The 14850-nt window shown below is 40.7% G+C and overlaps 2 protein-coding genes across 2 annotated transcripts in view; both read left to right on the top strand.

Moving 5' to 3' along the window:
• Positions 1 to 6130, top strand: part of EPHX4 (epoxide hydrolase 4) — a 44750-nt gene extending 38620 nt beyond the window's left edge. The window contains exons 6-7 of the mRNA XM_060232183.1: positions 2532 to 2680; positions 5113 to 6130. Coding sequence (XP_060088166.1) covers positions 2532 to 2680; positions 5113 to 5344 — 381 coding nt within the window. The 3' untranslated portion in view covers positions 5345 to 6130. The remainder of the gene's footprint in view (positions 1 to 2531; positions 2681 to 5112) is intronic.
• A 1372-nt stretch (positions 6131 to 7502) lies between these two features.
• Positions 7503 to 14850, top strand: part of BTBD8 (BTB domain containing 8) — a 65243-nt gene continuing 57895 nt past the window's right edge. Inside the window, exons 1-2 of the mRNA XM_060232184.1 lie at positions 7503 to 7903; positions 11475 to 11672. Of these exons, the coding sequence (XP_060088167.1) occupies positions 7761 to 7903; positions 11475 to 11672 (341 nt within the window). The 5' untranslated portion in view covers positions 7503 to 7760. The remainder of the gene's footprint in view (positions 7904 to 11474; positions 11673 to 14850) is intronic.

The following is a 14850-nucleotide window of genomic DNA, read 5'->3' on the forward strand; positions in this document are numbered from 1 at the left end:
AATGGGTGGCAGATAAAAGGCAATTTGGTAGGTTGGTGGAAAGAAGAGAAAGAAGCAGGGAAAAGTGAGGATATGGCGATTGCCAGAAAGAGGGAAAGAGGAAATAGTGTGGGGAAGGGGATACGGGGGAAATGAGGTGCCCTCCCACAACTCCTTGACAGTTCCCCACTATACCATACCAAACCTTTGATGGCATAAAAGATTCAGATAAAAATACACAGAATATAAAAATTTAAACATTGGAGATAAAATCAAAACCGAGCTTACAGATGCATTCAAACATGGTCAGAATTAAATTTAAGGATGTCAGCCAGAAATTTTGCCACAGCCTCACTAACCACCCCCTCAGTATCACTCAATAAATAATAACAGGGTGGCAGAATAGACAAATCTGGAGAAAAAGAAAGCTTGCCAAATAAATCTTTACGGAGGTTATGGTATAAAGAACAATCAAGCAATATATGCTGGATTGAGTCAGGGGTATTTGCTCCACAGGAGAAAAGTCTGTCGGCTAAAGGGACTCGCTGATATCTCCCTTGTAAAACTTTGGAGGGAAACGCGTTTAGTCTAGCCAACATAAATGCCCTGCGATGACTTGGAGTGGTTAGGTCTGATAGATAATTGGGCATTTTGCCACAAAAAGCATAAAGACCTAAGGAAGCTGGAGAGCAAATATAAGGGTCAGTTGGCCGTAATTTCGTTTCCTCCGATTCCCATAGTCTCAGTTTAATACATCTGAAGATATATGACTCATCAGCGGTAGAAAAATCATCTACCTCTAACCCCAATTGATTGAGTTTAGACAGAAGCACTGCTGTCCAGGATGAAATATATGGGTCTCTTTTCATACAATCAAGAAGGCTGTTGGGATCTGTTCTAAAATGAATTTTGAGCCAGAATTTAAACACTGCAATCCAGGCTTTTGTCTCCACCAAAGACTGACCCACTTCAGAGCAGAGAGCAAAGTAGGACACACATTTTGGCAAACCAAGAATTTGTCTAAAGAATGAGGCTTGAATGCCCTCCACTTTCCTGGTAAAAGCTGAGATCCAAATAGGGATACCATAGAGGATTTGGGCAAGCATTTTGGCTTTGAACACTTTAATAGCTGCTGGAACTACTCAACTGGGCCTTGCAGTGGTGAGAAAGAGGATATAGTGGGAGAAGGGAAAATGAGATGCTCATTTCAAGTCCTTGTGGGCCTCCTGCTCTTTCAAATATAATACCCAAGCTGGCTTGAATGTACATTTTAAATTTAATGCATATTCTGCTTTCAGTTCCACGTTGCAATCATCCTCACAAATGCACAAATAATGCTAGAAAATTTCATGCTATATCGAAATGCTTTTTGAGAAGTGCCCCCTTTAAAATTTGACTATTCAGAATTATTCTTTCTAGAAATATTTTTTCAAAGTTAAAAAGATATTAGAAGAACATAAGAGCTTTAAAAAAGCCCTGATGGATCAGATCAGTGGTCCATCTAGTCCAGCTTTGGGTTTCACACAGCAACCAACCAGGTCTTCACCTGATGTTGCCTCCTAGCACTGGTATACTGAGGTTTGCTGAGTATGGAGGTTCCATTTACTCACCATGATGGGTGAGTTGCTAAATATATAATATTAAAACTTAGTATTATTTCATGCTTTCTACTTGACAAACCTTAATCTGCCACTGAGTCAACCAATCTGAGCTCCTTAAAAAAATCTTTGTGTGTGTTTGTGTCCTTTATAAAGTTTATATCTCTACCAGGCATTACGTTTTATGACACACATGGCCCAAGCCGGCAAGGTCTCATTTATGTCAGATCCGTCCCTCATAACAAATAAGTTTGACACACCTGAAGGGGTTTGAACCAAGATTTTATAGATAAGGTTGCTATCTCCTGCTTGGGAAGTATCTGGTGATTTGGGAGTGGAGCCTTCGGAAGCAAGGTTTGGGAAGAGCAGGGACCTCAGCAGAGTATAATGTCATAAATTCTACCCTCCAAAGCAGCTGTTCTTTCCAAAGGAACTGCTCTCTGTCATCTGAAGTTCAATTGTAATTTTGGGAGATCTCCAGCACCTTCCTGGAAGTGGCAACCTACTTGCAGATCCAAGTCCACTACTCTGGCCGTGCTGGCTTTCATACTTTTGTCTTGATGTGAAATGTAACCTGCTCAATAAAGTATCACTTGTGATCCTGGATTAGATTCCTGTGAATTCTAAAGAAGGGACTGTGATTTTCTTTAAGGCAATCTAAAGCAGTATTCTGAGCCAAAATGATGTCCTTTTTATGGCTATCTGACAGCCATATCTCAATATGTTTTGCTTTACCAATGTGTGCTGTGTACAGATTTGATCAGACATCAATTCATGGAAAAATTCTTGCTTTCTAATTTTAACTTAACTATAAATAACAATGGAAGGCTGATTAATATAGGTAAGCATTTCCTACTTAGTTTGAAAATATGACAATGGAGATGATTTACAATTGGTTAGCAATTTCAAGCAGTTTTAAACGACTTTGATGCATTTTCTTATTTATTGTTGTAGATCTTGAGAAATCTCTTTACCAGCCCATTGACTGGAATAGGGAGAAAAGGCTGCAAGCTAACAGCAGAAGATATTGAAGCTTACCTTTATGTTTTTTCCCAGCCAGGAGCACTAACTGGTCCCATTAATCACTATAGAAACCTTTTCAGGTAAGTATCATGTTCTTGGGTGAAGTACACTATCCAAGCCTCTCTTCACAAGCAAGTAGGTGAACCTATAGGGCTCAGTTTGGGGGCATGTATCACTTTAGGATAAATCTCCTCCTGTGCCATTCCTGAACACAAAAGATGCTTCTGGGAGAGGTTTGTAGAAGTCAGAGACAGAATGGGAGTCTCTGTTGTCCTTTTTGGGAGTTCCATTGAGCAGGTGGGGCCTGGAGATTTCCTGGAATTACAACTGATCTCCAAACAGTAGAGATCAGATCTTCTGGAGAAAAATGGCTGCTTTGAAGGATGGACTCTATGGCACTTTACCTGATAGAAGCCCCTCCTCTCCCCAAAACCTACTTTCTCCAGGTTCCACTTTCAAATCTCCAATTTTTCCCCCAATCCAGAGTTAGCAACCGTCGTCTCTGGGGCCCATTGAGAAAGCGCGAAATCAGTTCTGTACCATTTAGCCAAGGAGGCAACCAGTTTGAATTAATTTGATTTTCTGTTAAAGTATCTAAGGAGCCCAGTGGTAGGGTTGTCAAAAAGTTCCAGTTTCATTTGACCCGCATTTATATGAAGCATGATTCTTCTGAGGTGGGGAGGGGGAAGAGATAAACTTTATATGTAAATTAATAGTTTTTAAAAGTGTCTGTGTTCCTTTATACAGTGTAGTTTAATGCTTTTATTCATTCTTCATATATCATACATTTATAGTGTACACTTTTAGTAAAAGATTTAGCATTACCTTCAGTAATCTTAAACAGAACTTTTATTCATTTAATTTTATTTATAACCGGCTCAGAGTGGCTGACAACAATTTATAAATATACAATTTAAAACCCTCTAAAATACAACATACAGTTAAATAAAATCAATAAATAACAGTAAGATCAATATGCAAACTTACTGTGTTTGAATCCATACACCAACTTTTCAGAATCAAGTCTAGGTTTAAAGAATTCATCCAGTTGGATGAGACTTATGGAACACTATCTCTGCTCCCCTAGTCTAACACTAACCAGTACACCATACTTATTATGTGTAATCTGTATGAGATCAAGTAATTGGTCCCATTGATTTTATAAGACTAGTGTCTCTTTACATTCCATTTAAACTGAACCACTTGCTTATAATTTGATTCCAGTACTCATTCAAAGACCCTGACCTGGATAGCCCAGGCTAGCCTAGTTTCATCAGATCTTGGAAGCTAAGCAGGGTTGGCCCTGCTCAGTATTTGGATGGGAGCCTTCCAAGGAATGCTAGGGTTGCAACTTAGAAACAGGCAATGACAAACTGCATCTGAACATCTCTTGTCTTGAAAACTCTATAGGGTCGCCATGTCAGCTTTCCACCACCACTTATTCAGAAGTAAGTTGCTATGACTTCAGCAGGAATCACTTCCAAGTAAGTGTCTTTAGGATCACAAATCCAGGCACTTACTTGGAAATGAGCTTTATTGAAATCAGTGGGACCTATTTCTCAGCAAATATTTTCAGTCTGCTTGGTTTAAACAGATGTATGTGCATATGATTTCTTCATGCATTAGTTCACACAACCTTGTAACTGAACAACAGGTTGGATCCTGTGATCCAAGAGTGCAAGGAACTTGCAGATGTGACATTGTCCACTTCATCCAACAGTCCCTCATTACTTCCAAAAGGCAATGCAGTAAAGATCTGCTCTACAATGTCCTGGCACTCACAATTCATAGGATACAGCCTCTTTATATTATGCAAGGGCTCCCTTACCCTGAAAGGACAATACATTCCATGGAAGATGAGAGGCAGCATGGTTAAGAGCAGTGGGTTCTAATCTGGAGAACTGGGTTTGATTCCACACTCCTCCACATGAAGCTAGCTGGGTGACCTTGGGTCAGTCACAGCTCTTTCAGCCCCCAAAATAAATCTAGCTTGCCACCTAGTGGTGCATAACATTAGAGCTAGAACTTCAGGTAGCCAGGCAATCTTAGGATCTCCTGGTTATACCATACACAATGTCATAATGATAATTAATTAATTCAATGGAAGACTGATTAGATTCATTTATTGATTTTATAACAATTAAGGGCAGTTGTCCTTGGTGCTAATAAAACTTAACTTTCAGATAATTTATTAAACTGAGGAATCTTTATACATGTCTGTAGGCCTGATCCAGCTCTGCAGCTAGGCATCCTAGATGGAAATTTATATCACATTCTGCATTCTGTTTTATAATTACTATACATAGCATAAATAAATTCAAAGACAGATGTGGCTGCTTCATTAGGACAGGGGTGTGCATTCTGATGCAGATGTAAGTGCTTATCTGTATCCATATATTGGCTGCATGGGGAAACATGACAGCATGCTTGGATTGGTACAACTGATGGTGCAATACAGCTGAACTGATTTCTTTTTAAATAATAACATAAAAATTCCCCTTTTGTTTTAAAGTTGCCTCCCTCTTCAGCATCATGAGGTCACCATGCCTACTCTGTTGCTATGGGGAGAAAGGGATCCTTTTATGGAGGTGGAAATGGCAGAAATCACAAGACTGTATGTCAAAAATCAATTTAGACTGACTATTCTGTCCGACGCCAGCCACTGGCTCCAACAAGATCAACCTGACATTGTGAACAAGTTGATATGGACTTTTCTAAAAGAAGAGTCAAGAAAAAGAGAGTGACCTTTTTTTCTTTCTTTTGCCGACAGAATCTAAATGTTAAAAGCTCGTTACTTGTGATCAGGACCATATCTGCAGCCTAGACAGAGCTCTGCTAGAGAAAATGTTTTCAGTGTACTGTACATATTGATGCCAATGTTATTACAAGAAGGTGGTGTAAGACTATGTAATGTTAATGTTGGTTTTACCCGTATTCTGTATTTTGCACATGAAACACTTGCCTTAAAATGTTTGTGCTTGTACAATAAGGAATTAATAGAAAGTTGCTTCATTTTGGTTACTTGCTTTAAAATAATAATGTGTGGTGCCTTTAAAAAATTTATAATGAATCAGTGCAGGGGTACCAGAAGCTGCTGTTGGTATGAGATAATCAACAATTTTCACTCTACTGGTTGGAATTTTGTTGTTTTATTTAACTATATTTTTAACTATTAAAGATGTTATCTGAACTTTGGGTCTACATGTTACTATAGAAGTCTAAAGAAAACAAACTTGTTTTGTCTAAGCACATGTGAGATTATAAATTTCCGGTTATAAATTTACAAATGAAATATAATTGTAATGCCAGTTGATAGCTTCCTGTGCAGTGGTGTTAACTGGGGAAAAAACTAGGATGTATGCACACAATGTTTCAAAACTTTAACAGAGCCTGAAGAACTCAGATTATGACTTGTGTATCCTAGTATCTGCCTTGTTCTAATAAACTGCAACTAACGTGGTGCCCTGTACCCAGCTCTTTATAAAGACATTTCTTGTATGTATGACATTAAAAAGTGAACTATCTATTAACAATTAGCTGGCTTCTTCATAGCCCTACCACAATCATGTCAGTTCCAGGGAGGGCTACGTTCCTTATGCATAGATCACACTAGATCTCCTTGACACATGTAGCTAAACAACAGATATACAAGGGTTAATAGAAGATTTGTGTCTCAGAAAACCTAAATCAATTGGAGTAACTATTGGTGAATATATTTCCATTTGCTCTATTAAAACTTGAATGAACCAAGGTTTCGTATATGAAGCACACAACATTGTTTTCCTGGCTGCAATAAAGCATAGTTTGTGAACTCCTGCTTTTGGCAGATCTTAAGATTCTCAATTTTTTTTTAATTGTCTGAAATAGCTGAACATGAGAGTTTGTGAGGAATATCCCAGGTAACAAGACATATTCTTCATAACTATCTGTCCTTTCTTTAAGACCATAGCTCTTGTCCTATGCACAGAGAATCCCACGGAATTCTTATTATTGTACTATTTTGCCCCTGAAAACTTGTCTAATCTAGCTGGTTGTGTCTGTGTGTTTGTCTGGGATAACATCCAGTCCTGTGGATTCTGCACCCTGTATAGTGTTGGAACTGACTGCTTAACATAATTAAATGCACAGACTGTGCACAACAGGACAGTTCTCTAAGGATGCAAGCTTTAATTTTCCAGTTTGTTGAATTCTGCTGGAGCCAATAATCAGGAATTTATTTATTTCCTTCATTTGTACCTTGCCCATCTCCCTAAATGGGCACCCAAAGCAGTTTATGCTCATAACAAACCTGTGAGGTAGGTTAGGCTGAGTGTGTGAATGGCCTGAGTTCACTTAGCAGGTTTCCATGGCTGGGGTTGGATAAGAACCTGGATCTCCTTTTTAAACACCAGAACTGTTTTTTAAAAAATAGTTTTATCTGTTAAAAAAAACCCCAACAACCTTCAAGGCAAAAGTTAAAAATAAAAATTATAAAACATAAAAACGGGAGTAGCAAAAAACCCCATTTATGATACAAGCAGCAGAATTCTACAGAATTAAAACACAAGCACATACGAGTAATCACCAAAACCAGAGGTAAAAAACAGCAAGCATCAAATGTTACTGCACCATAGGTTAGAAGGAATATGGCTATGCCCATTCGCTTCTATGCTTTCTGTCATGTACGTGTTTTGCACTCTGTTCCTTCTGAGGACTCGGACTTCATTTGCCCCCGATTACAGCCGAACCCCCTCCACACTCTCCCCAATCCTGACCGATACTACCCTTCATCAACATTTGTGCCGCATGGAAAGTAAACAAGATGGAGGCGGGACTCCGCGGCTATAGAAGAGAAGGCAAGTCCTAATTGGTCCAAACCTTTCTGTGGCCCAATGAGAAGGAAAGGGTGGACTTTTTTTCAGCAGTGCCTATAGAGCGCAGGTTTCCGGCACGGAAAAAGCTCGTTAGCAAGCTGTTTTGAGAGGTTCCTTGCTTGAGTTACGTGCGGTAAACATAATAGAGACTAGGCTGTCTCGCGCGGGAGAGGAAAGTTCTAGTGGAAATACGCTTTGTGAATACAAAGACCCGGTTTCCACGGCGTATGACGTTCCGAGTGTTGGTACGCAAAAGAGCTGGGTGTGCTCTTGCTTGGCCTCGCCTCGAGCGGGTGGCTGTTGATACATGGCGCGCTGTGGGGGCGACGCCGCCTCTAGAGGGCCAGGTGGGACCCGGGAAGGAGGAGGGAGAGGCGGTGACAGGTGTTCTTTGGAGAGGCGGAGGCTGAAGGAGATGGTGGCTGAGCAACTGAGTCAGGATGTGAGCAGGTAAGAGCAGGTGGGAAGCTGGATGCAAGGAGGCGGGGGCTTCGCAGAAGTCTTCTTGCTTGCAAGTAGTAATATAAAAGGTATTTGGAGGGGAGCCTCACCAGAACTAAGCACAAAGGTTCACAGGGCAACAAGTAAACTCCTGGCACCCGGAATCTAGATCATTTGGGCCTTTAACCACTGAAGCAGTGCATAACAATTCCTGTACCTAGCATCATAATACTGTTTATCTCCAGCTCCAGACAATCCAGGTCATTTGCAAAGGCAGCCTTGCAGAAAATGTGCCATTTATTTACTATATTTATATCTTGCTTTTTGGTAATATGGTCATTTTAATTTTTATAAAGGTACCCATACTCAAAAACCAACACCCTGTTTCACCCGCAACTTTCCTCAAGCGCTAAAGAGAAACAACTGAAAGAAGGAGTTGGTATGAAGGTGGTGAATCTCCTAATTAATTTGGTTATGCATTTTTTACAGCTGCAACTTAGCCTCAGGCAGCAACATCTACAGAGAAAGGGGAGCACAGCACTTTTTGTAACTGGACAAGAAAGAAAGGGTTTGTTTTTGTTTAGTGATAGACTTTTTTAAAAAGAGATGCAGGAAAATCGTGTATGCTGCCTTGAGATTTGCATGAGGGGTGGGATAAAAATGTGATGGATTGAAAACTGTAGCAATATTTATTATTATTTAATAATTAATAATATTGTTAGTTCAAAATAAACTTGTGAAGAAGCAGGCTGAGCAATAGGTAATGTCTTAATATTCATGCACTTCTGTATGTGTGTACACTAGAATCAGAATGTTAGGTTTGCCAGTTTCAAGTAGGAAAACTACTCCTGGGGATTTGGGGGTGGTGCCTGAGGGCAGAGTTTGTAGTGGGAGCTCAATAGGGATGCAACACCAAAGAGCAGGGATCCCCTCCCCCAACTTTTGGGAGGCTGCAGATACCTTTGGAGTTGAACATATGAAGCTGCCTTATACTGAATCAGACCCTTGGTCCATCAAAGTCAGTATTGTCTTCTCAGACTGGCAGCGGCTCTCCAGGGTCTCAAACTGAGGTTTTTCACTCCTACTTGCCTGGACCCTTTTTAGTTGGAGATGCCAGGGATTGAACCTGGGACCTTCTGCTTACCAAGCAGATGCTCTACCACTGAGCTACCATCCCTCCCCTTCTGACACAGGGTGGTGGTTGTGACTACAAAATGGCCACTACAGGAGGCAGAGCCATACACATGTACAGAGGAAACCCAAGAGCAGGAGGCAAAAGAAGTAATGTTAAAAATGCATTGGAGAAAAGGAGTGAAGGAGAGTAAAACCTAATGTGCTGTCAAGGTGTTGCTATTTTAATTTGCACAGCTAATCATATTTCCAGTAGGCAATCCAGTAGTATCACCACCTGGCCCCACCCACCTTTTAAGAGCAATTGGCAGGCACGAGGGAAGGTGCTGGCAAGCACAATGGCACCCATGGGTGCCACAGTAGGGACCCCTGCCAATCCCAAAACTTCAGTTTTTGCCAGGGGGACTCCTCTCTGAAGTCTGGAGATCAGTAATTCCAGGTGAACCCTGGACCCCAGCTGGAGGTTGTCATCCGTATAAAATGCAGTGACAGACAGCAGGTAACTGCATGCTAGGAAGCAATGCTACTTGGATGAGAGGGAGTTAATTGGCATGATGGATAGCTAATAATGGAACTCACTCCAACTGGGGGAACTTCTGCTAACTGTCTAAAGGAGAGGGACAGTTAGGCAGCTGGAGAGAGAGTTGAAACAGTTGGAGAGTGTATGGATCAGAGAGTGGTTGCTAATATGAGGAGAGCCTACTCCTGAAGCAGTTTGATTCAGAGCCAAAGTGGTATGACTTTGAACCTAGAAGAGGCTCTGGTTGGAGACTGTTCCGAACAAGTTAAGCAGTCTGTGTGAAAAATAAAAACACATCTTGAGAGGGAATTGTAGTTCTGCAGTTCTAAGCTTAAGGTCCAGTGTACAAAGACTGTTAGGCCCTGTTCAGATGCACAGTATAATCAGATGTCACTGCTGTTTCCCTCTGGATTTAAAGTGGCTGATCAGACAACAGTATCTGCCTCCCGGTATTAACTCGTGGTAGCCCCCCCAATCCTTCTCGGAACCGGATTATTTTGTTACTTGCTCCTTTGCAGTGTTTTTTGAGTTCTCCGGTTTCACCTCATAGTTGTCTCCGTCTGGATAGTTCTGCTGCGATATTAAGCAACTTCTGGATGTCTGAAGGCTGTCCCAGAGCAAAATGAGCCTCAGACATCCGGTTTACAGTCGCCATTTTTAAAAACTACAAGGCGATGTGTGCATAACCACATAATGTTTTAACCTATGTGCATAATATGCACATGTGCTCAATGTGCATATGCACTTAATGTGCGCATGTGCATAATAGTAGAGGAAAAAGGAACTGCATGGTGCCGTCGTGTGGACAGCAGAAGATGGTTTTACTGCAGAGTGATTCGAATTGCAGTATGGCAGTCTGATCGATAATATCCAGAGCAAAGATATTCGGAACAGAACTGGATTAGTTTAACCCGGATTCAACACACTGTGTGAACAGGGCCGAAGTCTGGAAGAGACGGATTTGGCAAAGGGTTTAAAGGTGGCCTTGAAAGACCCTAAATATGCCAAAAGACAGAGTTTATTGCACTTGATGAGAAGAGAATAACTATTTTGCCAGAGGAAAAGGGTCTAGTAGAGAGACCTTAGTCTTAACAAAAGGGACAAAGAAGAATACTCTCAGGACTGTGTGATTATAATGTGTGAAGTATAACTGGACTTTTAGATGAAGTAACCTGTAAGACAACCTTGTAACATCTGCAGGGGAAGCCAAACAGTTATATATCTATAACCATCTCTGGTGAAGCCAGCATCCTCAAATGTAGTTCTGTGTTGATATTTACGTTTCTGCCTGTATAATCCAGAACCCAAAAACCTATGTAAATTTCAATCCCCTTCCTTGCCCATGTGCTTAAATAAACAAAAATTTGTTGAAATAATTACCAGTGCCTGCCATGCCATTTTCTGATGAGTAAAGTTTGATGACTGAAGTAACAGATAAGGTGATCGTTTTAGAGGGGAGATTATTAAAGCAGTTGCCTTGTCGCAAATGCCCTCCAGAGTATTTGATTTCTAAAGGCATAACAGTGAGGTCTGAAATGTATTTTTGAGCACATGTATACTCTTACTCTCAAAACTTTAAAAAAAAAGGTATTCCTTTGATATTTCCCACAAGCAAAATGTGGATGGTGATCTAGCAGTACCAGGAAAAGTGTGACTCTGTTTGATATTCACAGGCAGATAGCTTGTGAAAACATTGTTTGATGTTGTGTCCAAGACCCTGAAAGCCTGTTTTCTGATCAATTAAGGGCATGTTTCACTCAAATAATTAATTTTGCTGGTATTTATTTCACTCAATCATCAATTTTGCTAGTATTTATTTTTCACTATGAAGATGTATCAAATCACTTGGATAAAAGTTATGAAATATCCTGTATGTTGCTTCTAAACCCATCTTTTGCTCTTCCATCACTATTTCTATTTTGTTTACAGGCTTCTTAAAGAGGAGATCCAAACTGACATCACTTTCTGTATTGGAAATACTCTATTCAAAGCACATCAGGCACTGCTTTCAGTGAGAGTTCCAGACTTTTTTTCTCATGTAGCTGGAGGCGTATTAAATAATGTGAACAACTGTGAAGCTCTTAATCTGGAGAATGTGGAACCATCTGAATTTAAACGATTCCTGGAGTAAGTCTCTACTTTTCTTATTTTTCTCTTTAAAATGTATTTGTGGGAATTGTGACATGATGGAAAATAAACTTGTGAAGGTAGTTTTGATAATAGGCCATGTTATGTTGTAACAGTTTATCTGAAGGCTTTGAGATCTGACCATTAGGACTGGTCATAAGGAATTCTGGCTGGGTGAATTTATTTTCCTATAAGAGTACTATCACCTTAAAACTGACTTCACTACTGGATTTTCTAAGTTTGGAGGCATAAGCATCAAGTTGTATCATTCAGATGTAATGAGAAACTATTTGCTGCTATATGAAGGATAACAGCAGAACCTCAGATTTACATACTTACTACTTCCCCTTTCCTTTACCCTGTCTTTGTGAATGTACAATGACTCAAAGGCATTTTCCTCCACATAAAATCACAGCCTTTTGTGACAATTGAACCACCAACTATTGGTTGCATTCATCCCTCTAAATCTGTATTCCAAACTGCAGTTCATTTGTTATTTGGAGGGAAGAACATAAACTATAGCTTGTGGTTCAGGTATAATTAAGTCTGTTTTCTATGAAAGCGGGAGTCATATTATCTGGCTGCAGATAGGATGAGGACAGAAAGAGGGATCATATGATTCTGAGGATTCCCCTGGGCTTGTACAGGCAATCTGAATTATTCCAATAATGATGGTTGGCTTCTGCATTGATATTGTTTCCATATGTCTTCTGGATTTTTTATTCTAGCCAGTTTTATCAAAAATGATTTTAAAAAAGGCATTTTTTTTCAGAAAGGTTATCTTAAATGACATTTTAAATACTGTAATGGAAATGAGTGTATATTGTGTTGTTCAGTACAGAACAACTATTTGAATCTTGTCATAAATATATATATGGCCAGTTAGGGAATACATGGCAAACTAAAAGCTACTGACTAGCCAATTAAAGTATGATAGTTCTATAAAGTCTACTGTACAAAAGCAAGGCTATCATATATCTCTGACATTGTTAACTATGCTTTAGTGCTATGTTTTAAAACTGTGTTTTCATGCTCCAATCCCTTCTTTGCTTATATAACAATAAGTGTTTTCTGATTTGCATGGACTACAGCTTGCCATAGCCATGCAACATGGCAAAGATATTACATTTTTCTTTCCTTTCTTCATTTATACTTTACTTTACTTTACTTTATTCGATTTATATCCCGCCCTACCCCACCGAGGTGGGCTCAGGGCGGCTTACAACAATAAAAGCTAACAAAGGTCGATTTAAATACAATTAAAATTATACAATAAAATACATAAAAGCCTAAAAATACATAAAACTCACATCGATATACACTATGCTACTATTCCTTAAATCAGTCCTTCAAATTTCCAATATTCAGTAATCTGATGTTTAAGATTTAATATTCAGGCATTCTGCTCACAGTTAATTATATGCCAACCGGAAGAGGGTTGTTTTACAGGCCCTGCGGAACTGTTCAAGGTTCCGCAGGGCCCTCACCTCCTCCGGGAGCTGATTCCACCAACAGGGAGCTGCAATCGAGAAGGCCCTGTCCCTGGTCGCTTTCAGACGGGCCTCCTTTGGCCCAGGGATTATAAGGAGGTTCTGAGACCCCGACCTCAGCACTCTCTGGGGGACATGTGGGGAGAGACGGTCCCTAAGGTAGGCAGGTCCCAGACCATAAAGGGCTTTAAAGGTCATAACCAGCACCTTGTACCGAACTCGGTATGTTATCGGCAGCCAGTGCAGTCCCCGAAGCCCCGGCTGGATGTGCTCCCGTCTAGGGAGCCCTAACAACAGCCGGGCAGCGGCATTCTGCACTAGCTGCAACTTCCGGGTTCGGCACAAGGGCAGCCCCATGTAGAGGGCATTGCAGTAATCCAGCCTCGAGGTGACCGTTGCATGGATCACTGTTGCCAGGTCGTCGCCCTCCAGGAAAGGGGCCAACTGCCTTGCCCGCCTAAGATGAAAAAATGCGGACTTGGCAGTGGCTGCTATCTGGGCCTCCATAGTTAGGGTAGGCTCCAGTAGCACCCCCAGGCTCCTAACCCTGTGCGCCGCTGACAGAAGCACACCATCGAGGGCCAGTAAGGGAATCTCCCTCCCTGGACCACGGCGACCCAGGCAAAAGACCTCTGTCTTCGTCGGATTTAGCTTCAGCCCGCTCAGCCTGAGCCATCTAGACACGGCCTGCAATGCCAGGTCCAGGTTTTCTTCCTCACTTTCCTCACAAATAGAGACTCAGAATGGCTTAGTACATTCTCTCCCTTCTTCATTTTATCCTCACAACAGTCCTGTGTGGTAGGCTAGTCTAAGAGTGTGTGACTGGCCCAAGGTCATCCAGCAAGCTTACAAGGCAGAGTGGAGATTAGAACCCGGGTTTTCCAGATCCTAGTTTGACAGCCTTAAGGATTTCAAATAAACCACTGTTACAGATTGGAAGCACAAACACCTTGGCCAGTTGATATGTAGCAGGAATCTATGGTTTGTGTTAAAGTAAAATGTACTGAGTCTGACTAGGCATGAGGAATAAATGCATAGGACTTATTTGTGTAGTGCCAAACCATGGGTTGACATTATGTGTTGGCTACATCTGTGAATTATGAAGTGAGTGTTGGTATACTAGCTTTCTAGTATTCAGTAGTTCCAGTGCTCTATAGGCTTATTTGTCCTGACCAAAGGATGAGCAAACTACAAAATGACCGATGAACTTGTTTCAGTTCAGTGTTCTGTGTGGTTTTCCCCTCCCCACATTTAGTGCAGCTAAAGAGACTGCTCAAATTGGTTTTCCCTCCCTGCATTTAGTGCAGCTAAAGAGACATTTCCTATGTTAGATGCTATCTTCAAAATTAGAGGAATCTAGGATTGCAGAGTTGATGAATGGCTTCTTCCTATTGAAGGAGAAGAAATAACCTGTGCTGCCAATTGTAATTTTTTTTACAAAAAAATTCAGAGTTTGAAATATGTTCAGGGTTTTTGTATTGCTGAGGAGTATTAAAATAAAGCAGTAATGTAAGCCATCTGCTATCCAAATATACCTTGAACATCTCATGTGAATTTGCTAATGGCTCAATAATTGTGTCTGAGGATGAAACACTGTGTCTGAAGGAGCAAACAATAGCTAATACTACAAGGATATTATATTCCCTATTAAGAAATACAAATGGAATATAAACTTGCCTTGGCTATGG

The sequence above is a fragment of the Heteronotia binoei genome, chromosome 2 (assembly GCF_032191835.1).
Source record: "Heteronotia binoei isolate CCM8104 ecotype False Entrance Well chromosome 2, APGP_CSIRO_Hbin_v1, whole genome shotgun sequence".
Lineage (NCBI taxonomy): Eukaryota > Metazoa > Chordata > Lepidosauria > Squamata > Gekkonidae > Heteronotia > Heteronotia binoei.